Below are 26,555 nucleotides of genomic sequence, written 5' to 3'. Positions count from 1 at the left end.
TGTCTTCCCCTCTGTTAACCCTTTGTCCAATGTATCTCTCTTGAATATAAGTCAAACTTATAAGTACAACTATAAAAAATACAAGCAAAAACAAGAGACGAATGCATGTTTTATTAAAATAAACTGTTCTGTTGTATTATGGTGGAGAAACCCCAGAATTGGATGTGGCAAAAACTGGGTGTAAGTGGATATGACATATTTTAGGGATTTCTTTCACATAAATATACCAGGAAATCAACATTGTTCAGATTTCTTCATAGGAGACACCATTTTTTTTACATTGCGTTTACATATTATAGTATTTCAAATTCCAACGTTTCCTCAGAGCTCACTAAACCTGGGTTGGGGACATAACGTTTTATCTTAATGTTATTCAATTCAAGATAATATTACAAAAATAGTTGGAAAATAAATCTATCATATCATTACATTTTACAGCTGTCAGGAGGAAAGGAATCCTGTGTCTAATATAATTATACTGTGTAATGGAAAACAGTCTTTAAACACCATCGGAGTCTAATTCAGGCACGTTCAGTAAAACTCACCAACAATAATGATAAACATGATGATAACTCCTTTGCCACACTGTTGATTGGTTTCTGGATTTAATAATGGCTTTATCTCCTAACTAATGAAATGCCCTAACTACTGCTGGTGCAATAAAAGGTAGTAATACACTAATTACTAATTAAATAGGCTGCTACTCATTATGTCAGTGAGGATTGCATTGTGGGTCGAGCGAAGAGCCCAAGTCCTGCACCGGCTAGTCTTCTGTGAGGCTTCAGGCGATGCTCAGAGCTGAACATGGTTTACTGCAGAAGTGTGTGTGTGTGTGTGTGTGTGTGTGTGTGTGTATGTGTGTGTGTGTGTGTGTGTGTGTGTGTGTGTGTGTGTGTGTGTGTGTGTGTGTGTGTGTGTGTGTGTGTGTGTGTGTGTGTGTGTGTGTGTGTGTGTGTGTGTGTGTGTGTGTGTGTGTGTGTGTGTGTGTGTGTGTGTGTGTGTGTGTGTGTGTGTGTGTGTGTGTGTGTGTGTGTGTGTGTGTGTGCGTGCGTACATTGGAGACTCTTCTCCTGTGTGAGCTGAATAGATGATCAGTGTGTCTGCGAACCAAACTGGGCTACTGCAGCACACCAGTCCTTACCTGATAAAGGTAGACACACACACACACGCAGGCACATTGTCCTATGTATACACACACACACACACACACACACACACACACACACACACACACACACACACACACACACACACACACACACACACACACACACGAGGGGGGGTGTTATCTCCAAATGAAAGATAGACTTGGCAGACATATCCATAACCGTAGATAGCTGAAGATAGGATCTTTTCAGATAGGAGATGTGTGTGTGTGTGTGTGTGTGTGTGTGTGTGTGTGTGTGTGTGTGTGTGTGTGTGTGTGTGTGTGTGTGTGTGTGTGTGTGTGTGTGTGTGTGTGTGTGTGTGTGTGTGTGTGTGTGTGTGTGTGTGTGTGTGTGTGTGTGTGTGTGTGTGTGTGTGTGTGTGTGTGCCATCTTATCTGTGTTATCTTTTGAGTTAACCTGGGATCGTTCTACTGTGTGTGTGTGTGTGTGTGTGTGTGTGTGTGTGTGTGTGTGTGTGTGTGTGTGTGTGTGTGTGTGTGTGTGTGTGTGTGTGTGTGTGTGTGTGTGTGTGTGTGTGTGTGTGTGTGTGTGTGTGTGTGTGTGTGTGTGTGTGTGTGTGTGTGTGCCATCTTATCTGTGTTTTTGCAAGGACTCTCTTTTTATCTCTATATGTGGCTACATGCGTTTGTGTGTATTCAAGCATTTCTATAACGCATATGCATACGCCTGTGTGTATTTGTCCTGTGTGAACACTTATCTCCAGTGCGATGAATATACGTGTTTGTGTGTTTGTGCCGGTTGTGCGCTCTCATTTTTTTCGGAGCGCAGCCAGGATATGGCCTCGGGGCTGCTGAGGGTATTAGGGACTATTTTTTAGCAGGGAATCGGATTAGGGGAGCGCGGGGAACGGCGTGGCCGAGGCTGATTTCCTGTCAACAGCCTCCGTTATCCCTCAATCCCTCCCTGTGAGGGGAGTGGGACCGCACTGTGAGCTGTGCCCCGGGCTCATAGGGAGAGAGACATAGAGAAACACAACAAGAGAAAGAAAGAGAGGAGGAAAAATAGCACGAACGGGGAGACGGTGGTGACAATCAGAAAAATGGAAAGAGGGGGACAAAAATGAGAGGGAGAGGTGAGGGAGAATTGAATTGGAGAAAGCGGAACTGAGCAACAAATAAAACCAGGATCAGAGAGTTTATGATTATGATCAGGAAGCCTAAGTATAGACTGAAATGTGCCAAATCCTCATTACTGGCATCGGAGTACACACCCAGAAAGGCATAATATGAGAACGTTGCATTGTCTCCATGGTTTGTGTGGGCAAGAGTGTTTCAATTGATTTATTTAAAGGAAAGTCCCAATGAGATTAAAGCAATGAGAGTACTGGCCAAGATAGTCAGCAGCACAGTAACACGCTCAAATTAAAAACAATAATAAAGAACATATATGGTCACAATCAGTAACATCATGATAAAAAGCATCTACAGACAGAGTGTTGTTCTTCTCTGGAGCAGCGTAACTGAATGCCCTTTTCCAAGCCTGGTGACTTTAGGGACAGTGAGCAAAACAAAAGTTGACAGGTTACTGCACTTTGATGTAGTCTGCATAGCCTCATATATAAGGGTGTTCCAATGGTTTTGTCTACGGATGATCAGGGAAGACCATCCAACCTGAGCATGCAACGAACAATGGTGCGTCAGGGTTTTAGGATAAACCTAACCTTGTGTGGAGAGTTTGGAACAATGGCAGATACATCCCCTTGGACTCTCTAAAATGTCCTGCACCTCCCCACATTACTGCATTATTTAATATCGAATGCATGTGTGGTGTTTTTTTCCGTCCCAGGGTGTGGAGCGTGCGCTACAACCACAGCCATGACCAGCTGGTGTTGACAGCCAGCAGTGACAGCCGCCTCATCCTCTCCAACATGGTGTCCATCTCCTCGGAGCCTTTCGGACACTTGGTGGACGACGAGGAGCTCAGCGAGGGCGAGGACAACCACCAGGAGGACAAGTAAGAGCAACTGGGGCTACTTAGGAAAGGAAATGCAGTGAGACCATGCCTTAATACATTCGAGCAGTGGTTTTCAAACTGTGGGGCGCGACCCCTGGTGGGTTGCGGAGGTACTGCAGAGGGGGCGTTGGAAGATTTTTTTATTTTATTATTTTCTCCTTTTAGCTTTGTGAAGATGACGTTGTTTTTAAAGTGTGCTATATAAATCAAATGTAGTAGTATTATTATTATTATTATTATTATTATTATTATTATTATTATTATTATTCAATTGTAAACAAACACTGCTCGAAAATGTCTCATTGGTCAGAGAGCTGTGGGCATAATGCTGCCTTTTGCAACATCCTACTTGTGCGAGATAGGCTTTTCTGCTGTTGCTGCCATCAAAACGAAATACAGATCAAAGCTGAACATTGAGAATGAACTGAGAGTGGCAGCCTCAAAACAACAGCCCCGGTTTGAGAAGATCTGCGAGGGAAAGCAAGCACACACAAGTCATTGATAGGCTATGTGTGGAATAGGAATGGTAAAGAGATGTGATCGTTTGCAACCTGCAGTAGAAATAGTAGTTAATTAATATATTTTCCTTAAAGAAATTTGAATTTAAAAATCTACTACTCAGGGATGAAGGCCAACCAGTTTTAATTAGGCCAAATTAATTCACAGTATCTATTACAAGCACTTTTGTTCATGTGTAATCCATAATAAAATATAAAATTATAGTTGGATCTTTGTATCTTTGTAAAATGTAATGTTTTCACAACAATATACAATTAAACCTACCAATATAGATGGGAACCGGGTTGGGGGGGTCCCGAAAATATTTCCAATTTCCCAAGGGGGGCCCAACTGAAAAGCTTTGGGAACCACTGCATTAGAGACATAGTTATAATGCTTTATAATCAGTTTATACTCCTGTATAATAGTCATAAGCACTCATACATCTTCATTATGCTTTACACCAATAATTATATAATATTATAAATTGTTTTATAATTACTTATAAGGTCAGGAATCATAGTACTTCCTTATTGGTATTTTTCTTAAATAACCCTTTATATGAAGGTCATCTCTATAATGTAGGGCTGTGCGATTATGGCAAAAATCATAATCACGATTATTTTTGGTCAATAATTGATATCACGATTATCAAAAACGATTATCCATTTACTTTGAAAACATCCATTTCTTGAAAAAAAATGTTTGAACAGTATGTTTTTAACAGTTGATTACCCTGAACTTTATTTTTTAATTAAAAATAATAATCGTTTTATTTTGATTATGTTGTTTTCGTAATCGTTGCAAGCCAAAATCGTAATCGAGATTAAAACACGATTAATTGCACAGCCCTACTATAATGCATCATAAGCATATTCTTAGGAAATGATAATGCATTTATTTGGCATGGTGTCTTAAAGCGTTATAGGAGATTAACTTATAATACATTATTTCCACTACTTATTATACTTGATATACCTTGTTTAAAGTTGTTATAAATGATTATAACCATTTACAATGTTTTATTATGCACAATGTTTAATAAACATGACCTTCATTTTTCTTTGTCATAGAGTCATAGCAAATTATAACTCCTTCTTCCTTATAAATGTTTTATTATTATTATGCTTAAATATGCATTTTAATTTATATAGCATGTTTATAATACATTATTTACATGTCAGTGAGCGACCAAAAATAAGGAAGTATCATGATACTCGACGTTATAAGCATTACGAATATTTCTGTAATGACGCCTTGTGCATTATAAACACAAGTGTAAAGTGATCTAAGAATCAGTAATAAGTGCTTTTCTTCAGTAATAATTCACTTTTAGATAGGGACTTAAACCAATCATTTATTACAGCTTGGGCTTTATTTTTGTAGCTACCCTATCAGTTATGTTTTTCCAGGCTGTAAGATTGTTAAAACAGAGTATTAATAAGTATTTGGGTTTTTACTGTCCACTGTAACTCACTTGACTGTTATCATCTTGAACTTTGAGGAGGCTACGCTAAGTGTCTTGGTTATTGGTGCTCCACTAAACTTGTTCATATTCCTCAATACTGAACACACTGGAGGAAAATAAATTGAGATGGAGCAGTACAGTATTAGCTCCACTGCCAATTATTGATGTTTATCACCATGCATAAACCATCCTTCATTGGCCCACTTAATAAACATTAACAGGGTTGTGAATTCATTCTTTTGGATGCATAATGCCAGTCTATTTCAAGATGACACTTTTCTTGCTCCGTGCATCTCCCTATTACCGTGTGATCCATGAATTCCCCTCATCCTCTTAAAAGTTTTTGGACATTGATTCCCCTTTTTCAGTTTTGATTCTATTTTATAATGTGGAGCACATTTGAAATATAGGTGTGGGATCGCTGTGTTAAAGGGATAGTTTGTATGTTTTGAGGTGGGGTGGTCTGATTCCTCGACAAATGAGTTTGTTTGTGTTATTTTCTGCCTTACAAATGTAGTTAATACACTGAATGTGGACAAGCGCCTCACACATCCCAACTATATTACACCCAAACTATCTGTTTAAAGTTTTAAATCTGTTTATATCCTATTATGCTTTTTGGGGTTTTCCCTTTCCTGGTCTTCAAAGGATCAAATCCCAACGTTTCTCTTCCACACACCCAATCTCTGAACATTTAATCATGTAAACATGTCACAGTATAAGCACAAAATATAAATATGAACCTGAAAGTGAGCGTAATAGGGCCCCTGTAAGGCACAGCTTTCACCACCACATCGATAATCTTTTTTTGTTCTTGTAAAATAGACCTTTCTCATTTCTCCACTGCCACAAGGAGCCTAATGAGACACACAGTGAGATATATCAGCATATACTGTAAAGAAACACACCATGTATTCTAACTGTTCATTTGATATTAGGGCCCTGAAGATTAGAGCTGACTGCCTCAACCTTTACTTTCACACTCTTTAAGACCAAGTGGAAAGGAAAAAACAGTGAAAGATATTACTTTCAAAACAATTCTGCGGTTTTGTAATGGTTACTATTCAGTACTTTGACTTCTGCCACAGTCCTCCATCCGCTCTGGCCTAATTCAGCCTCTTACCTACGACTACCAGCTCTTACACTCAATGACTGACTCTCATGCACAATTATCAACTCTTCTCCCTAATCACCAGCACTCAGCTTTGTTTGAACCCTTCCACTATACTTATTGACCCCTCTTGTGTGTACGGTACGTGTCCACTCCACGGTACCTGGACACTACAGACAGGACTCCTCCAGTGGTGGGACTGTCTTCTGATTTTATACGGTAGCTTTTAAAACTCAACAGATAAGACGAAATTCAAAGATGGTGACACTTTTCAATATAACCAAACAGAAGAGGATAGGGTTTTAACACTCTAAACTAAAGGCATGAGTTTTTCAATCAAACAGATCTTCACTATATCTACATACAGATGGAGATTTTTTTTGGTATATTTTAGGAAGTTTAAAAAATAATCCCTTATAAAGGCTGTTGCAGGTTAGGGTTAGGGTTAGCAAAAACTGGACTCGTACAGTAATCCAGATTACGTCCACTTCTTTTAAAAGCGTATAGTCTCAGTATAATGCAATACATCACCCTTTGAACAATAACTGAACATTTTCTCCTTCATGAAAGTGGGATTTATTGCAGGACTTTTGATGTGGATTCGATTTGAATCCCCATTTTCCATAAATTACTTTTAGGCATATGTACCTAAACAACAGCTGAGTCACTATTTTTCCAGCTACACATGAATGTTATCTCATTGAAGTGTACAATAGTTTCTTTAGGCAAACTGTCTATTGAAATGATCCTTAATGACCTTGCAATACTTTAGGCTAACTGAGGCGCAGAGTCCAGCGTTTTGTAGCATCAGTCAAGTGCTCTCTCATATCCCCTCTTGTCTTTTCCCCCCCCAATGAGCCTATGCGAGCAGAGCACTTAAGAGTGTTTTTATTTTAGGCTGCTGGCCGGAGGGAGCAGCTACTGTCTGTGTGAAACAGTTTATGAGGGAAATAAATCCAAAGTATATATGTCACTGTTTTCCCTCAAGACTACTTAGAGTACAGCAGTGGGTTTGGGAGAAATCTGGGGCGGCAATAATGCTAGATCATAATTCCTAAATAGTATTAGTATTTAGTCACGTTGTTGAAGCAGCGGAAGAGATGTCTCAGCGCTGGGGAGGCTGATGTTTGTGTACTGAAGACAGGGAGAAATAAAGTCAAAACTATCCAATCCTCAGCAGGTACTGGTGTGTGTTGGGCGCCCTCTATTCGAAGGATATAAACCGATACAAACAGAAGTATTGTGTTTGTAAGAGTATATGTATTACCACTTCCTTTTAGTGCTGATGGCAGGGAAGGGATTACTGAACAGGCCTACTGAGCCCAGGGGCCAAAGGACTCAGGGGTCTGACTAATAAAATGTCCCTGAAAAGACACAAAACAATCACAAAGAGACGCCTAATGACTGAAATTAAATGGATACAATAAAAAACATGCACATAACGACTACAGAAAACCCCAAAAGGACCACATGGAGACAGACACATTTCTAAAGTGACCCAAAATGACCACAAAGTGACCACAGAGAAATGATGAACATATAAGAATAGATGAATATCGACTTCATGAGATGCAAACAAAGCACAAAGAGACTGAAAATGTCTACAAAAACCCAACTAAGATTTAAAATAGATCCAAAGCAATCACAGGGATGCTAAATTACTATCACAAAAAAGTGATTATAAAACAACCACAAACAGATGCAAAACAACCAGAAATGACTCAAAATACATGCAAAATTATTAACTATTAGCTATCATTCAGTATTTCAACGTCATTGGTGGTATGAGGGAAAATGTGAAGAATTCCTCTGCCAGTGGTCAAAGCTCATCCTTCTGTGTGTTATGTGTGTGATTCAGGAGTAAGGAGCCCCTGAAGGACAGTGTGGTGTCTACCTACGAGGAGCATGAAGACAGCGTGTATGCTGCAGAGTGGTCGTCGGCAGACCCCTGGCTCTTCGCCTCGCTCAGCTACGATGGCCGCCTCGTCATCAACAGGGTCCCCCGCGCCCTCAAGTACCACATCCTGCTCTGAGGAGTGACACATCTGTACACATGTGACGCTGCAAGAAGCATAAAGAATGACATTCCATTATAACGTGGCACAGTACGTGTGCTGTGCGAGACACTGCATCTGCTCATGAGGGCAGCAATGGTAAAAAGCGTGTGTGTGTGATGTAAATAAACTGTGACCCATATGTTCCAATGATAACTGTTAACAATAAAATGTAAATTAAAGTTAAAAAAAAGCTAATTATAATTGTTTAATCATGGCATAATTCCATAAGATTCTGTGTTGAATCATTTTGTGCATAAAAATATTATTGTATTTGTTATCATTTATATATTATCTGTATACAGGTGTTTACTAGTGCTCAGCTATCATTACAACTACTACAGTTATAAAATGCAGCTATCTGAAAACATGATATTTGGTCAAAGAAAACTATGAGAACAAACTATGAACACACCATAGACATATTATCACGTTAGAAAGTAAATATGGCAGACAGTTGCTAAGTTGCACGCGCACAAACATTTTTCGAGATATTTTTCTGACCACTTCAACTTACTCCAAATACCTTTTTTCTTTTTTGTAAGTCCGAACCTTTACAGTGCCTTTTGCGGGATTTAAAACCAAAACAATGAGCTGAAAGACGCTAAAAGGCTTGGTAATAATTTAGGCATTGATACAAATTCTAATTGTATCACTAACTAAATTAGGAGTGCTGCTTGCAATACATTTGTAAAGATTAGAGCATGGTCTAAATGTTAAATAAAGAAACATCTCTCACACAAATACGCTGCCCATTCCCCTTTTCCATGACATCACATCTTCGGGTGTGGTCACGCGTTCGACATGAAGCGTTCAATCTATACAGAGTTCAGCACTTATTTATGAATTCTTGCTGTATTTATGTTCTGATTGTGATTCAGTTTATACTCTTACAGGTCCCATGACATGGCCATTTCTACTGATCATAAGTCCATTGTTGAGGTATACTAAAATAGATTTATATTGTGCAATTTTCCAAAATCACATTGGTTTCTCATACAGCATCTCTGTATAGTATGTGTATTCACTCGGCTTGTTGGAGCTCCTGCCCCCCCTCCCTATGAGCCGCGTTCCGCCGTCTCAGGGAGGGGAAATCGCGGAGCTGCAGCTGAGAAAAAAGTTTGAGTGTGTGTGTAACTGCTACGTGGACGTAACGTAACGGCTCCACGGATTGGTCCATTTGGGTATGGGCACGTCACTGTACCCAGAAAGAAAAAGAGAAATCTCCAACGAGGCGTTCTGGGGCAGCATAGACAGGTATTTTCTGTGTTAAGAGTTTTATTCGCCGCTACAGGGTGTACTTTGAGGGTTTGTGACTCTGCAGACCGTTTACATGCAGAAAAAGATACATAACACACAAGGGGACGGGTAATAACAGGAAAAGCATGACATGGGACCTTTAAGATTTACATTTTGACCAGATGGACAAACTAATGAACAACCCTACCTACCTACTGTGGGTCTTCTCCACTCTCACCATCCCCTTCTCTTCTTCCTTGTCTTCCTCTCTGCGTCCCCTACTCTTCTCTCCCCGCCCCTCCCTCCCCCTCTCCCTCCATACAGTGTGTGTTGAGCTTGGTCGATAGCGACAGCCCAAGCCTCTGTTATGGCAGACACCATTGACAGGCCTTTTAATTGCAGCTTGGCTCCATGCATCACACATTCACTCACACACACTCTCTCACACACACACACACACACACACACACACACACACACACACACACACACACACACATACACACACACACACACACACACACACACACACACACACACACACACACACACACACACACACACACACACACCTGTGCCAAGGGAGGGGTATAGGCTCTTCATTAGCTATGCCAGTTGGGGCAGGCAGTGCTGTGGCTGAATACAGAGTATATTCAGCTATCTAATCAGAGAAGCTGCTCACAGAGACACACAAACACAAAGAGACACACACACACACACACACACACACACACACACACACACACACACACAGCCCTTGTTACCCTGCAGTCAATTATTGAGAGGAGGGATCAGGGTGTAGATATAGAGAAATGGTGAGCGCTGAAAAGGTAATCGCTGAATATCGCCCATCTGGAAACTTGTGATGCTTGTCACACACATGCAAGGACACACACACACATGCAGCACTCATTGTCACTTCTCCAACATCTTCTGGGCACCAGTGAATGAGGAGATGTGACAATGACGTGTGTGTGTGTGTGTGTGTGTGTGTGTGTGTGTGTGTGTGTGTGTGTGTGTGTGTGTGTGTGTGTGTGTGTGTGTGTGTGTGTGTGTGTGTGTGTGTGTGTGTGTGTGTGTGTGTGTGTGTGTGTGTGTGTGTGTGTGTGTGTGTGTGTGTGGGTGGGTGGGTGGGTGGGTGGGTGGGGTGGTGTTGAGGCTATATAACGGTTGAGGAGATGAAGCAGATAGATATCTTCTCATCTTCTACAGATTAACTGGCATGTGATTGAGTGATTGTGACCAGTTAATCCACCTGCTAAGTATTTGCATGTGAATCGATGAGGGGACCAGTTTAGTATTCCTGAATTGCGCGGCCCGGACAAATTACACTGAGTATGATGCATTGATAGTCAATGTGGAGATTTTGAGACGTGTTATAGCTGACACCGTAAATAACCAAATACAGGCAACAGCATTTTCCATGCCAACAATAGGTGCGTTTTCATCCAACTGGTTTGCCATGCTTACTTAATTTGTGCATGAAGAAAATGCAGAAAATAAAGACAAATCTTTAAATATGGAAAACGTGTTTTTCGGCCTGGTTGAACAGCAAAAAGTTACAGATAAAAGCAAAATGTCATGGAAACAGATTTAGTGAATAAATGATGATGTAAATGAAATGTGTCTTACATCTCAAGTGTTGCTGAATAGACAAATACCATCAGATTAAAAATCATTTAATTTAATTAATTTTTTTATAACTGTTCCACACATTTACACGTAAAACAAATCATACATTTACATCTAGATTTTACAATGTTTTTCAAAAAGAATTCCATCCCTTAACGTCATGCAAAAATATAGAATGAGGCCGTTATCTTATTTTTGAGCAATTTACATGTAATTTACATTATCCACCAACATCTTACAGCGTAACTTATAAGGAAAATATCGGCCTCATGCGAATGTAAACACTCATACACTTTCTATATATAATAAATCCCAAAAGATTTACCAACAGTGTTATTTACACACATACATGCACACTGAAATGTAAACCAATGTAATTTACAAGTAACCTAAAAAAGAAACAGTGTTAAATAATGCAAAATAAATGTCTTCAACTGTAACTTTAAACAATGTGTTTCATAAATCATAATATTGTATTTTTCACAGATTGAAGCATAGTATTCACAGATCCTCTCAGCTTCAACGATGCTGCTGTTTGCAATAGTGGAAATGTCGCAAATTTTGAATCTGCATCTGAATCTCATAAACACACCCAGACAACTTTCTTTTATTGATTTTTACAAGGTAAAATCACACAAAAACAAATATGACATTTCAGAGAGAACAGTGCCTTTACGGAGACGATCTACATAGTAATCAAATATTGCTTGGTTTTTTATGACTCCTTTGTTATGTACCTTAACCATTTTTCCCAGCCCTTAAGAAATGTGTCTTCCATTACTTTCAACTTGTTTGTTAATTTCTCCATTATTAGGATATCACCAATAATATTAACCCATTGTCTATAGCTTGGTGTTTCAGCCTTTGGCCAGTGTTTAGTGATAGCCTTCTGTCCAGCAGCTAGGAGGATCTTGATCAGGTATTGATCTCCGACATGTACAGATCCTTCCATATGTCCCAGGTATAATACCAAACAGGTTTGAGGGAATCTATAGCCTAATACCTTGCATATAACAGAGTGTACACAGTCCCAGAAAGGTTGAATTTTACTGCAGCTCCAAAACACATGTGTATGGTGAGGTTCCAAGTGTGCAACTCGATTTAAGATAGGATACAACTGCTGACCTCAAGAACCTGTGATAAGTACCATTTCGTTTTTAGACTTCTCTGTTTCAGTGTGCTCTGTATAAATGTTCTGTAGTGCATCTGATTAAAATGGTGCTTTTAATTACAAAACAGCTAAGTATCTGATTTTCAGGCAGAAATCTGGGAAATGTATTTTTACAGAAACCTTAAAACTGAACTAACTGGTTCTTAGGGTTAACTTTGATTTCAAAATGTGTAGACTACTAAGGGCTTTATTGACTAGGGGTAGCTGTATTAGGGTTAACCTCATAACTTTATTACCTAGGGTTAATGTTATTGTAAAGAATTGTCACTAAAAAGTTCATGAAGAAAGGCCTGGAGACTCCAGCTAGTGTGAAGTGAGCCAGTTCCTATTGCTGCCCAACACTGCAGAGAGTTAACTAATTAAAGGGGTGTGGCCCCACAACTGTGATAACTCAGCAAACACTTGAACGCACTGTCTTTAAACAACTCTCCTGTTATCTCCACCAGAACAACCTTCTTGATCCGCACCTGTCTGGTTTCAAGGCAGGTCACTCCACAGAAGTTGCTCTCCTTGCTGTCTCTGAGGAACTGCACACTGCTAAAGCAGCCTCCATCTCCTCTATCATCATCCTTCTGGACCTGTCTGCTGCATTCGACACGGTGAACCATCAGATCCTCCTTCACACTCTCCGAGAACTTGGGCCCTTTCTCATTTCACTAATTTCCCCTCCTCGACCCCTCGAATCCTCGGTCCTGCGGTAGTGTCCCGGAAATGGATTTCAGCGCGCCATGTTGAAGGACATCTAATTTCTCTAAATGGACTTCGAGGATCAAGCATCGAGGAGGCTCTCTGGAGGAGCTATAATTGATGATACACTGATGGGTCCTCCGCACCAGTCCGCGGATCCTCCGCGGATTATATTTTCGGCAACAGAGATGTTTAAAAGAGTCGAAGGACGGCCGTGACGCACGGCCGGACTTATCTCAGCATTTCTCTAACCGCCTGCTGCTTCCCCTCCTCTCTCCTCGGTTCCCCTCCTCGACTCCTCCGCTCGCATCTCCTGTGGGCGGGACTAAGACACGAGGATGGGAGTCGAGGAGGGGAATTAGAGAAATTAGAAAGGGCCCCGGAGTTTCAGGCTCTGCATTTTCCCTCCTCACCTCCTAACTCAAAGACTGCACCTACAGGGTAACTTGGAGAGGGTCCGAGTCCGACCCTTGTCAATTATCTACAGGGGTCCCTCAGGGCTCCTTCCTTGGTCCCCTCCTCTTCTCTCTGTACACAAACTCGGTCGAATCTGTCATTAGCCCGCATGGTTTTTCAAACCATTGCTACACTGACGACACATTCATTTGGTCTTTTCCCAGTTCTGAAACCCAGGTTATCGCACGCATCTCTGTCTCACCACCTCAAGCTCAAACTTGACAAGAATGAACTGCTTTTTCTTCCGGGAAAAGATTGTCCAACTCTTGACCTAACAATCAACATCGGCCCCTCTGTTGTTTCCCCAACTCAGACCGCAAGGAATCTGGGTGTGACCCTAGATAACAAACTGTCCTTCACTGCAAACATCGCTGCAACAACCCGCTGCTGCAGATACACACTTTACAACATCAGGAGGATACGTCCCCTCCTGACCCAGAAAGCGACGCAGCTTCTGGTCCAGGCTCTCGTCATCTCGCGCCTAGACTACTGCTACTCCCTCCTGGCTGGTCTACCTGCATGTGCCATCCGACCTCTGCAGCTCATCCAGAATGCAGCAGCTCGTCTGGTCTTCAACCTTCCTACATTTTCCCAAACCACACCGCTCCTCCGCTCCCTTCACTGGCTTCCGGTAACTGCTAGAATCCACTTCAAGACACTAGTACTTGCAACCATGTGCTGACAGCCCAAGAGCACAGCGGAGGACCCGGAAGGGATCTCGGGCGGACGGCCCGGGGGCAAGGCAGAAGCCGAGAAGGGGGACTCGGGTGGACGGCCCGGGGGCAAGGCAGAGTCCAAGGAGGGTCGAAGGCCACAGCGGGCGAACTCAGGGGGCCGAGCATGAGGGCGAAGGCGGCGGCAGGAAGAGTCAGGGGGCCGGGCCCGAGGGCGAGGGCGAGGAGCGCGGCACTCAGGGGGCTGGGCTGGAGGGCGAAGACCGCGGCTCTCAGGGGGCCAGGCTCGAGGGCGAAGACCGCAGCTCTCAGGGGGCCGGGCTCGAGGGCGAAGACCAGACAGCTCCGGAGGCCGGGCAGGGCCTGGTGTCGGCCGAACAGGAACCGGAACCGGTGGGACAGGCTTCGGCAGGATCCCCCACGGAAGAGGACCAGGAGTTGGCAGGACCCCCGGCGAGACAGGTGATGGTGGAGCCTCCAACGGAACAGGACAAGGGGTTGGCAGGACCCCCGGCAGAAGAGATGTTGGCGGGACCCCCAGAGGCACAGGACACAGGGTTGGCAGGACCCCCGGCAGGAGAGCAGTCGGCGGGACCTCCAACGGCGCAGGACACAGGGTTGGCAGGACCCCCGGCAGAAGAGTAGTCGGCGGGACCTCCAACGGCACTGGACATAGGGTTGGCAGGACCCCCGGCAGAAGAGTAGCTGGCGGGAACCCCAACGGGAAAGGACATAGGGTTGGCAGGACCCCCGGCAGGAGAGTTGTCGGCGGGACCTCCAACGGGACAGGACATAGGGTTGGCAGGACCCCCGGCAGGAGAGTTGTCGGCGGGACCTCCAACGGCACAGGACATAGGGTTGGCAGGACCCCCGGCAGAAGAGTAGTCTACGGGGTCTCCAACGGCACAGGACACAGGGTTGGCAGGACCCCCGGCAGAAGAGCAGTCGGCGGGATCCCCAACGGGAAAGGACATAGGGTTGGCAGGTCCCCCGGCAGAAGAGTAGTTGGCGGGACCCCAACGGCACAGGACATGGAGTTGGCAGGACTCCCAGCGGAACCTCCAACAGCACTTCAGTAGGGACTTGAGTTGGGACTTGAGTAGGGACTTGAGTAGGGACTGGAGAGGGGACTCGAGAGGGGACTCGAGAGAGGGCTTGAGAGAGGACTTGAGAGGGAACTCGGGACTGGAGAGGGGACTCGAGAGGAGACTTGAGAGAGGGCTTGAGAGAGGACTTGAGAGGGAACTCGAGAGGTGACTAGAAAGGGGACTCGAGAGGTGACTTGAGAGGGAACTCGAGAGGTGACTAGAAAGGACACTCGAGAGGTGACTGGAGAGGGAACTTGAGATGGGACTAGAGTAGGGACTTGAGGAGGGACTGGAGAAGGGACTAGAGATGGGACTAGAGAAGGGACTAGAGAAGTGACTAGAGTAGGGACTTGAGAAGGGACTTAAGTAGGGACTAGAGAAGGGACTAGAGAAGGGACTTGAGTTGGGACTAGAGAGGGGACTTGAGAAGGGACTTGGGGAGGGACTAGGGAAGGGACTAGGGGAGGGACTAGAGGAGGGACTAGAGAGGGGACTCGAGAAGAGACTAGAGAAGGGACCAGAGAAGGGACTAGAGAAGGGACTTGAGTTAGGACTCGAGAAGAGACTAGAGAAGGGACCAGAGAAGGGACTAGAGAAGGGACTCGGGAAGGGACTATGGCTGCTGGGGCCAGAACTGGGTCTGGAACCATGGCTACTGGGGCCGGAACCATGGCCGCTGGGGCCAGAACTGGGGCCGGAACCATGGCTGCTGGGGCCGGAACCAGGATCGGAACCATGGCCGCTGGGGCCAGAACTGGGTCTGGGACCATGGCTGCAGGGGCCGGAACTGGTTCTGGCACCATGGCTGATGGCAAAATCCAGCCAGGTAAGAATTTCACCAAGGTTTCTCCGTAGTCATCTGGCGCGCCTCTGCCAGAGCAGCCTCCCGCTGCTGAACCCCGGACGCTCCACTCCATCGATGAGAGCAGTTAGCCAAATAAAAGGAAAAATCCAATAATTCCTGCTCAAAAGGATCTGCTGGGCCCATATCTGGTTGGTTCGTACTGTTACGGTTGAGTGAAGGAAGCAGGACCCAAATGCAGATAACTCTGATTAACCTTTATTTCAAGGATAATGAAAATAACTCGGACAAAACAGAACACTCACCGGTGAACTCAGTCACCAACAAAAGACGAACCAACACTGAACACAGGAAGAGACAAGACTAAATACAGGGAGGGGTAATCACAAGACGATAAACAGCCGGGCAGGGGAGGAGAAACACAAGGGCGACAGGTGAACACAATCAGACAATTAGACGCACCAGGGAAAGTAACGACAGGGAGGAAAAACACAGGAAGAAGGACCAGACAATATACAAGGAGTAAAACACCCATAACCAGACATACAAAACTACAAACGTGACATATCATAAGAATCCTGACACAAACCACTGTAGTCTATAAATGACTAAAAATGCAAAGAAATGCACAAACCTTTGGGCCATTTTTGCCGGCATTTACCTACAAAATTCAAATTGAAGTAACATCCATTTTCCTTTAAATTAAGCCTTCCATTGTCTCTCTCAGAAGTCCCCATTCTTTCCTTCTAATAGGCGCTTTCATACCTGAATACTTTTCCCCCCGAACTAGGCCGATAGGGGGGGGGGGAGATTTGGCTTCACACCAAAAAGGATCTGGAACTAGTCCCTAGTTCTCGCGAACCTTTTCACCCCCAGAGAGTCCCTGCTAGAGAGCGAGTACTTTCCTGGGGAGGAAATTGTTCGTGGGTGTGTCGGCCACACTAACAATTTCTGATTGGCTGGGCGAATTGCAAACCACGCCCCGTAAAACTTCAAAAAAAATTGTGAACCCAAAGCAGAAGAAGAAGAAGTGACATCAGCGGCTCCATTTGCCTAATCCTCCATCAGGGACTTATTCCGGTAAGAACGTGACCTACAAGGACAGTTCGAGGGACTAAATAATTCGGGGGGAACAAGTACTGGCTAAGTACTTCGTGTGAAAGCGGCTATTGACTGCCAAATAAAGCTGGCCATTGAACCTAATTTGTGTAGTGACCAAACAGTGGTACTAAAAAAATCCAAATATTTGACTGAGACAAAAGTGGGAGATCAAAGGTGGGGATTACGGAAAACTCTATGCATCCTCTATGAGCCCAAAGTTTTTGAATCTACAGTACAGTCGCTTCATTTTGAGCAACTCTCATAGGAATGAATGGGACCACGCCTCCAACACTGTATCCAGTTCTCTTTGTACATCCATGCTTAAAACTAATGAACATAAAGACATCGGATGAAAGACTTCCCAAACAAAATTACACCATTTGGGTTCCTCACTATGAATGACATGTGGCCCTTTGATTCATTGTTAATATTTGAATACTGATTATTGCAGCTTCCAACAGAAATACAAATTCATTTTGAATGCAATTTCTACCATTAGGAATAAAACATTTCTGTTTAGTTGACCTATAATTCCACCTGAGGCCCCGCTACTACCCAAGCACTATATAGACACGACATATGTTCCATTAGATGGAAGCCAAGACATCTGCGCGGCGGTTGCCATGGGTTAGTCTCCTCTCTCTAGCGTGCCGTCTCCTCTCCCTCCCAGAACCACCCACAGCCTCGGCTCAGTGACAGAGAGCTGCTGCAGCACAAGAATCCAGCGTGTCGTCACCTGCAGGTCACATGACCGGGTGCTTTACGTGCCGGTCGCCCTGGCTTCCTTTAGGTCATATACCTCTTGACCTGGATAAGAGATGACAGTGATATCGTGGCTGCTGGCAGACTCATGTGCCTGGGAAGGAACTTGCATTAGAAAATGACTGAAATATTGATGTGTCTGGGAAATATAGGATGTTGTTTTCTTCAACAAAAAGAGGGACATATGACTAGAATATACTTTAACTATTTGAGGAACAATTATGGATGCTCTCTCAGTGGAAGGATGAAATGAAATGTATGATGTTTGAGAGATCAGTGGGCATGAGGGTCTATATTTATGTATTCTTTCCATTGTATTGCACTGTAAATGCCATTGATGCTGCAAGCTGTTTCTATACACTTTGTTTTTTTACTCCACACATCAGACATGTGTCTCACACAGGAAATGCAGCACACTTCTAAAACACAAGTATTTGTGTAACGCCTTGAATGGCGGTAATTGTACCTGAGGGTCACATGGGTGCCGTCCTCAAAGGGTGGAGGCGGAATTGGATTCAGCTGCTGAGGAGATTAAATAGAAAAAAATAGATTTCATTTAATTATTTATTCATGTTGGCGATGCAATATGGAGCCACCTGGGGTGTTTGTGTGTTTGTGTGTGTGAGCGGGGGTTTCAGGTGATTATTACCTCGGAGATTTTGACTCATTTGCATGGAGGGGGATTTATATGACCCCTTGAAATGGAAATTATGCACAATCACGTCGCTCTCCACAGGAAGAGGGGGGAGAAAGACAAATAAAGGAAAGAGTGACTGATGGCAGCAGAAGGGGGGGGGCTTCGGAGAGATGGCGCCCAGAAGAGGAAGAGAATGGCATGACCAATAAAGGTATGTTGAGGATTGTGTGTGAGTGTGTGTGTGCGTAAGACAGATTTTACCGTGTGTTTGTGGTCCTCCAGGGGGTTGATGGCGAGCTTAATGACTTTCAGAATCATGCAGTTCCAGCATTTGTGTCTCTGTTCTTTTTTTCAAGTGTTTTCACAATACTTCTTTACTATAGGACTCCTGATCTGGAAGGGATTTGTTCAAGAAAACGGTAAGGCAAACGTTGCCAACATAGGCCAGAATAAGGCACTCCAACTGCATTTGAAATACGTATCAAGAGATAAGGTTTACTGCCTTTGCCTATAGAAGACTGAAAATAAACAAGCCATTTGGAATGTGCAGGGATTTACTGATAATCTGTTAAATGTTAACCCACTTGCAGCATCAGTGTGCTCTTTGTTCGTGAATTTCTCCAGCTTTTAGCTCCGTAGCAGTGGAAACCCCATGAAACACGTTGCCATCACTTTGGATATTAGCTCGCCTGGGTGCATGCAAGGCTACTTAACACTGACAACCACCCCGTAGTCAGGGAAAAGCTCTTGTGTGTCGTAAGCTACTTATTTACTGTCCTATCACTTCTGCGGAAGATAAACTGCTTTGGGAAGGGGCGAGCAGAGACTCTTAAGCCATCGGTAAATTACAGGAGGTACCGTACTTGTTTTATTTGCTTATGTTCTCTCCATGCTAATAGTATCCTAGCACTCTAAATCTCTTGAGTAGTACATCTGCAATAATAACTCTTACAGACCCTTACAGCTTATCTAATGTCTTTAGGCAAGCCACACTAAAATGCAATATTTCATCATGAAATTGATATAAGGAAGCCAAATATTCATCTTTTTTTATGGTATTTGTTGGAGATCTTACAGTTGAAAGGGGGAGACAGAAAGGAAGACGTTGCCTGAAATGTCGGCTGACTTGGGAATCAAACCAGTTTATTAGGCAGTGGTGACCGCATATTGGCTTCCAGCTCTAACCACTTAGCTATCCGGCAACCCAAATATTCATCTTCTAATGTTGCAAATAAATATTCAACTTTTCTCATAACATTTGCTTTTACAGTCAACTAAGGTGCTGGTTATTTCTTCTTCTGACGAGGTCAGTAAAAATGTCAGGAAGATGATCAAAATTAAAGATGGAGACATCTGGCGAAAACATTTGCTGAAAATGTTATCTTATTATTACACAAAACAGATGTTGACAAAAGTGCATAGCTGAACGAAAATATATATATATATATTTGTTATCGCATACCCAGCAAATCCTAGCATTTCAAAATCCCCCAAATATCGTATCGTTACTGAAGTATCGTATCGTACCACCATACCCATATTTCCTGCCTTTTTTCTCATTCCCCACCATGCTATTAGAGACATTCATCAGCACAGTTGAAGTGCTTGACATCATTCAGCTTTGTCTTGCCTTCCGACCTTCCTTTCTTCCGGGGTGAAAGGGACCACAATGCACTACAGTAGGTGATATGGCCGCGCAGCTCCCTTCTCCCACCTCATTGTTCTTCAATTACTGAACAAGCACACGGGGTGGATCCGGCATTATTTATGGTCCCTTGCCATCACAATGCACATATAATTACCTCTCAAAAGCTGTAATTGTGCTCATTTCTCATGTCCTGTGTGGACATCCACTGTCATGCCCTCGCACCGTCTCCATGGAGATTGAGAGCCAATTGCCGTTGAAGGACACCACAGGTCGTAGTTCGCACTTTAGATTCAGTAGGTGTTTGTGCGTTGGACAGTATTCAGAGAAAGCTGCTAATTAAGTAGTTAATGTGTTCATTTTTAGAGTTTGAGCTGAATCTGAAAAAAAAAAATCGTTTTTAAAGGCTAATGTTATTTATATCTGTATTGCTATGAAAATGCAATAAAGTAATCACTTTGTCACTCAGTAGGCATTAATTCATGATTAAAAAACACTTTTCTATACCTTAATCCAAATGAAAATGCATCTAACAGCCCTCCAGTTATTGGATGTGAGGTTGATTGACTAATGATGGAAGTGACTGTTGAGTCCATCACCAGCGTCTTGGCAATACAGAGTGACAGTTTGTATGTGTTTGATCAATGGTGCATAGCTCGGGGACAGAGCGAGAGCAGGGGGCTGTGGCAACTCTCAAACCTCCTTGTCAATCAAAAGGCCCCACGAACCGCACCCCATGAAATCCATTAAAGCCAATTTAACCACAGCCGTACAGCTCATAGCCCCATGAACGCTCAACCCATGGTGAATTAATGATGGATTTTCAAAACTTTGGTGGAGTGAGTTGATTGCTGAGTATTATTTCTCGGACCTGGTGTGTCATTAATTATTATGTGGTGAAAAGAGCTCCGAGTTAGACATGTTTCCAGCATGATTGGACTTTAAAAAACGTTTTTCATTCTTTTTCCCTTTTATATGTATCAACACTTCTGGCACCTACTGATACTTGTATTAATTAGCAAGCACCTTTCAAACAAAAAGCAAGCAAATTTTACACCACCCAGAAATCAATCTGTTGATATTCTAAGAGGTTTTCAAAGGTCCATGATTTTGGCTTCAATCTGAAACAAACCTGTGGAAAGTCTACGATTACAAGGTATGTCAAAACATATTTCTACTTAAGGAAAATAACATGTTGTCATACAGAAGACCAGCAAATAAACCTAGCCCTACCCGACCAGAGGGGCACATTGTTGTGAAACACCAACTGTCGAGAAAGACACCAATTGCTTCTTAAGGCCCATTTATCTTTAGATTTAACCCTGCTTCTAAACCAAAGGCATGACCGTCTTACTCTTACTCTGCTTGGTTAATACAGGGCCGGTTCTAGCCAATTTGATGCCCTAGGCGAGATTTTTAGCTGGCAACCCACCCCCCCCCCCCTCCCAGCTAGAGAATCGTAAAGTAGAAAAGATAAAGATCAATAGAGTATCCAAGGAATACCCAATAGAATATAGAATAAATGAAGAATCTTTACACAAGACAAATACACTACAAAAACAGAAACGTATTGAAATAGGTTATATACATCAAAAAGGCTTCAAATGTATTCAGTATTGTATGAACATGTTTGATTGGATGTCACATCTCTCACATGAGCGAGAGACACACAGTAGAAACAAAACACATACAAACACTAACAGGGGTTTCAGGGACGGGCAGTGACACTCGGTACATTCTTCTATATGTCTGTCGGTCTCAAATCTAAAGGGTGCAATAACAATTTGTATAAACTATGCATAAACAGCGGACACTGTTTATACGCAGCCCTCACAAAGCATACACGGCCAAATAGCTTATCCAACAGTTAGAACCCATACGAGACACAACCTTTATAGTCAGAAAAAAAGTGTGATTATTTTCTGATATTTTACACAAATGATATTATGAAAACTGTGGGCCTACATAACTTAGTGTGATTATAAGTGCATGTGTGTTAATATTGGCATGCACTTTCGTTTTTATTCATTGTCTCAATGCACTCATACGGCCATTCTGCAAATGCTGCAACTCGGCTGCCGGAGGAGAGTACTACCAATGTTAATCGGCAATACTCCTGGCGACTAAAAGTGGCTTTTTTCATGATAAAAATAAACCTATTTGGTTTTCTAAGTGTTATTATATCAATATGACAATAGAGACATGTGCATAAACGACAAAAACAGTTGAAAACATTTTAACCTGTTAAGCCCCAAGCCAGTTTTTCAGGACATTTGACATTTCTAGAACAAATGACCATAACTACACTTCTAAAAGGGGAAAATTAATAATCTTTTTTCTCAAAGTAATGATAAACCTGTGAGTTGGATGTAGAAAAGTCAGAATCAAAATAGATGTTTTTTATTTTAAAGAAAATTCAGATTGAACATAGTAAAAAGATTTTAAATTATAGTGTCCGTCCAAAGATTCTTTTTTACTTATAGTGAAAACCACCCTTGGATGATGGGTTAGTAGACTAAAAGCTTTAGGAATCCAAAGTACAACATATAATAAGTACCCTGTATTAGGATTGATGCAAAACAAGTGACATTTGAACTTTTTAGAGAGGTTTAGAAAAAAAACCTCCACCTCTGGGGTCATTTTGCCGTTTCTCTGGAACCCATTGGTCGTTTTTGATGATTGACCTCTCCTTTGAACCGTTAGAGCCAATAGAATCGAAAGGGCAAACTGATATTCCATAGATTCTACAGGTATTACAGTAGTATCATCACTGAGCAATCAGAACTCGCGGCGAAATGACAACAAACAACAACAACAACAACAACAACAACATTTGCTTTACGGGACAAAATCGGAAAATAAGTCTTACCATTGCTGTGTTCTTATCAAAAGTTGTCTTCAAAACAATAAAAACGCTGCTGAAGGTTAATACATAGGTTAATCCAATGTGTCTGTGTCACTTTGAAATGATTACTGATAATCCATCTTCATATTTATGTCAATGACGGAGTTTTCATATTAGCTGCTAATGATAGCTACCAGAGTGTATCGCAGCTTCCAGTTCCGAGGCATTCTGGCTATGCATCACTCATTCACCAATGGGTAATGTTTAGATGGATTTTAGGAACTTCCCCTCGATTCTATTGGCTCTAACGGTTAAAAAGAGATGTCAATCATCAAAATCGAACGAGGGGGTGCCAGAGATGTGGAACAAAAAACCCAAATAACCCCAGAAGTGTTTTTTTTCTTTCTAGATCTCTCTAAAAGAAAAAAACTAATTGCACTTGTTTTGCATCAATCTTGATACAGGGTACTTATTATATGTTATAGTTTGGATTCTTAAAGCTCTACTATCCCATCATTCAGGGGTGGTTTTCACTATAAATAATGTTGGGTTTTTTTGGACGGACATTATAATTTAAATTATTTTACTATGTTCAATCTGAATTGACTTTAAAATAAAAAAAATCTATATTGATTCTGACTTTTCTTCATCCAACTCAGAAAAACAGGCTCAGGGCTTTACAGGTTAAAACATTATGTCTTAGTTAACCTCAAACCTTATGGGAACATTATTTAAAATTATAAACATCCTCAAAAGGTTCTTTGAACATCAGATTAAAATGTTTTCTTTAAAACATTATTAGAACCTGTAGGTAACGTTAGCCAAAGTTGTGAGAACGTTCCCTGCTAGCTGGGTAGGAGTATCAAGGAAAGCCAATGGGAGGGTTGGTTGTGCCATCACTGTCATTCTTCATAATACATGGCCCTGTGCTTCTGTTTGTCGCAGGAAGGGTGTGTACATTTGGACAAATGGGACTTGGGAGCAATGGCCTTTTGTTTTTTGGAGTAACATAATGTCGTACAAATTGGGTCTTTGTCCATAAAGACATTTTCAAACTATTGCTGTTCGAAGGCAATTCCGAACAATGGCAATGCATCTTCTGATCACTTAGCATCGTGTTCACATCATAATTACATTCTTTATTGTTATTATAAAAATATATAAATGTTGATGTATTAGTGGACATTTGCCCTCATCTCATTCTATGGTGAGGATAAGCAGGACACAACATGACATGTTCCATGTTGAACTATAGGATCCAATCATAGTAGCTGCATTGCACTGTCAATCTTTTCATGGTCTGACTAATAAAGCTTTTTCTCTTTGTATCCATTCTGCCTTAAACAAAGTAGTCACAATCAAGGCTTGGTTCTCAAGGAGTCACCACAGCAGTGCTCGTACCTCCACTTATTTTACGAGGACGTGTGAATGAATTTCGCTGTACCATTTTCACTAATGCCACTAAGGTGCTGTTTACACGACAACGCAAACGGTTGTATCTGCTACTTTTCTCTTTCGTATAGCCCGTTCGTTCACACGAGGCCGTAACGCAGGGGTCGGCAACCCCTGGCAAGCGTGCCACCATTGGCACGCGGCACCATAACCAGTGGCACACTAGGAATAAGTGCATAGGCGGCGCGTGAGGCTCAGGTTTGGGAAGGCTAAACAACTTTTTTTTTACCTGATGTTGCCCTCCACCGGCGTAAAGAGCGAAAAGAGATCAACTCAGTAGGCTTGTTTGAGACAAGCGAGACCTGCGCAGACCTGCGCAATTGCGATCAACGTCTTGCTAGTGCGTTGCATGATGGTTAGTCATTTTCTCCGACTTGCTCTGCAGGCTCGCCAACATGAGACGTCGAAATCTCGCGGGACAAAGACGCCCGCAGACTTGAGATCGAGGCGCGGAGAGGCGGCGCACTTCCTCTCCACGGGCTGCAGAAGCGAAATGCTTGATGGGAAACGACTCGCTGGTATCTCGATCTGAGCGCTCATTGGTGGTTTTTAGCCCGTGCTGCTGATGAAACTCTCCAATTGGCTCGGCAAAAGTTGGTTGTTTTGTGTGTTTTACGTCGCCACTTCCATTCACATTTTTCATCATTGTTCCACAATGTTTATCATCATGAAATTAATATCTATATATTTTTATACTATACTTGCACCGCTTACCGTTTTCATACTTTATATATATCTTAGCATATTCATACACACTGTTCATACTGCTCACAGGCTGCTGTGTATATTCATACCCCTCACTGTTTATTCATCATTCAATTCATTCTATATTTTATTCTGTAGATTGTGTACATTACTTTTCACTTTACTGCTTGTTGCACTCCTGGTTAGAGGCTAACCTGCATTTCGTTGTCTCAGTACCTGTAATGTGTGCAATAACAATAAAGTTGAATCTAATCTTGAGCAGGAACAAATGTATTTACTTAGTACATATCTGACATTAACGATTAAACACATTTGTGCATTCTTTATAAGTGCAAACCGAGTCAAGCAGACTCCGGAGGTGGCGGTATGCACCTTAAATTTGTTTGCAATCCGCCAAAAAAAACGAGAGAAGAAGAAGAAAAGAAGACGAAGAAGAAGAAGAAGAAGAAGAAGAAGAAGAAGAAGAAGAAGAAGAAGAAGAAGAAGAAGAAGAAGAAGAAGAAGAAGAACGCCCAATCCCAAACCACTACCTCGACCCTACCCCTCCATGACGGAGTGAACTCCGTCTGTAGAAACACTCGCAGCTCAACGAGGCTCCCTCCTGTCAGGTGGAGGGAGTAAATACAGCGGCAAGCTTTGGGATGGCCTCCCCTCTCTCCGGCAGAAACAGGAAAGGCCGCCCGTAACTATATGTAACAACGGTTTCAAATCAGCATCTCTTAGACCAGTGTTTCTCAAAGTGGGGGGCGCGCCCCCCCTGGTGGGCGCAGAGGCATGCCGGGGGGGGGCGCGAGAGACCAGGAGGAAAAATGGTTATAAAAAAATAAAATAAAAGATAAAAATAAAAAATAAAATAAAAATCATAATTTGAAAAATTATTGATTCGAAAATAATATGATGCAGTACAGTACTATTACGTCTGGGTCTCTGTTTCATTAAAGCTCGGCTCTGTGTGTGTGTGTGGAACGAGCCATTTTGTGTGCGCGTGAGAGAGAGAGAGCGCACCGGTACTGGAGATCGTTGTTGTTAGCTTCTGGTGCTAGCGAGCTACGCTAACGGATATAAGGAGTTTTTTCAACAACAAAGTGGAGGAGAGTCCTCTCCTGTCAGACTGAGAGCTAAAGGACTCTCTCAGTGTTATCTCAGTGGCAGGGCTCGAGCTTAAGGACGTCCCGTCGTCCCGGGGCCGAAAAAAATAGTGTCAGGGAGGATAACAAATTATTTCGGGACGAATTTGGGACGAGAGTTAAAATAAAAATACCCTGCTAACTCTACTACAAACGGCGATGAAAAGGAAATCGACTGCACGTTGTGTGTAGCACACAATTATTAAACCTCCTTGTCAACATAAACACACAAAACATTTAGCAACCCGCGAAACACACACACACACACACACACAGACA

General features: G+C 42.6%; 1 protein-coding gene across 1 annotated transcript in view; it reads left to right on the top strand.

Annotated features, from left to right (window-relative positions):
- Positions 1-8,997, top strand: part of eipr1 (EARP complex and GARP complex interacting protein 1) — a 53,688-nt gene extending 44,691 nt beyond the window's left edge. The window contains exons 8-9 of the mRNA XM_079693574.1: positions 2,955-3,122; positions 8,058-8,997. Coding sequence (XP_079549700.1) covers positions 2,955-3,122; positions 8,058-8,232 — 343 coding nt within the window. The 3' untranslated portion in view covers positions 8,233-8,997. The remainder of the gene's footprint in view (positions 1-2,954; positions 3,123-8,057) is intronic.
- The last annotated feature ends 17,558 nt before the right edge of the window (positions 8,998-26,555 follow it).

This window comes from Notothenia rossii (genome assembly GCF_949606895.1).
Source record: "Notothenia rossii genome assembly, chromosome: 7".
Classification (NCBI taxonomy): Eukaryota; Metazoa; Chordata; class Actinopteri; order Perciformes; family Nototheniidae; genus Notothenia; species Notothenia rossii.
The sequence above is the reverse complement of the archived record's forward strand: the minus strand, read 5'-3'. Positions and strand labels throughout refer to the sequence as shown.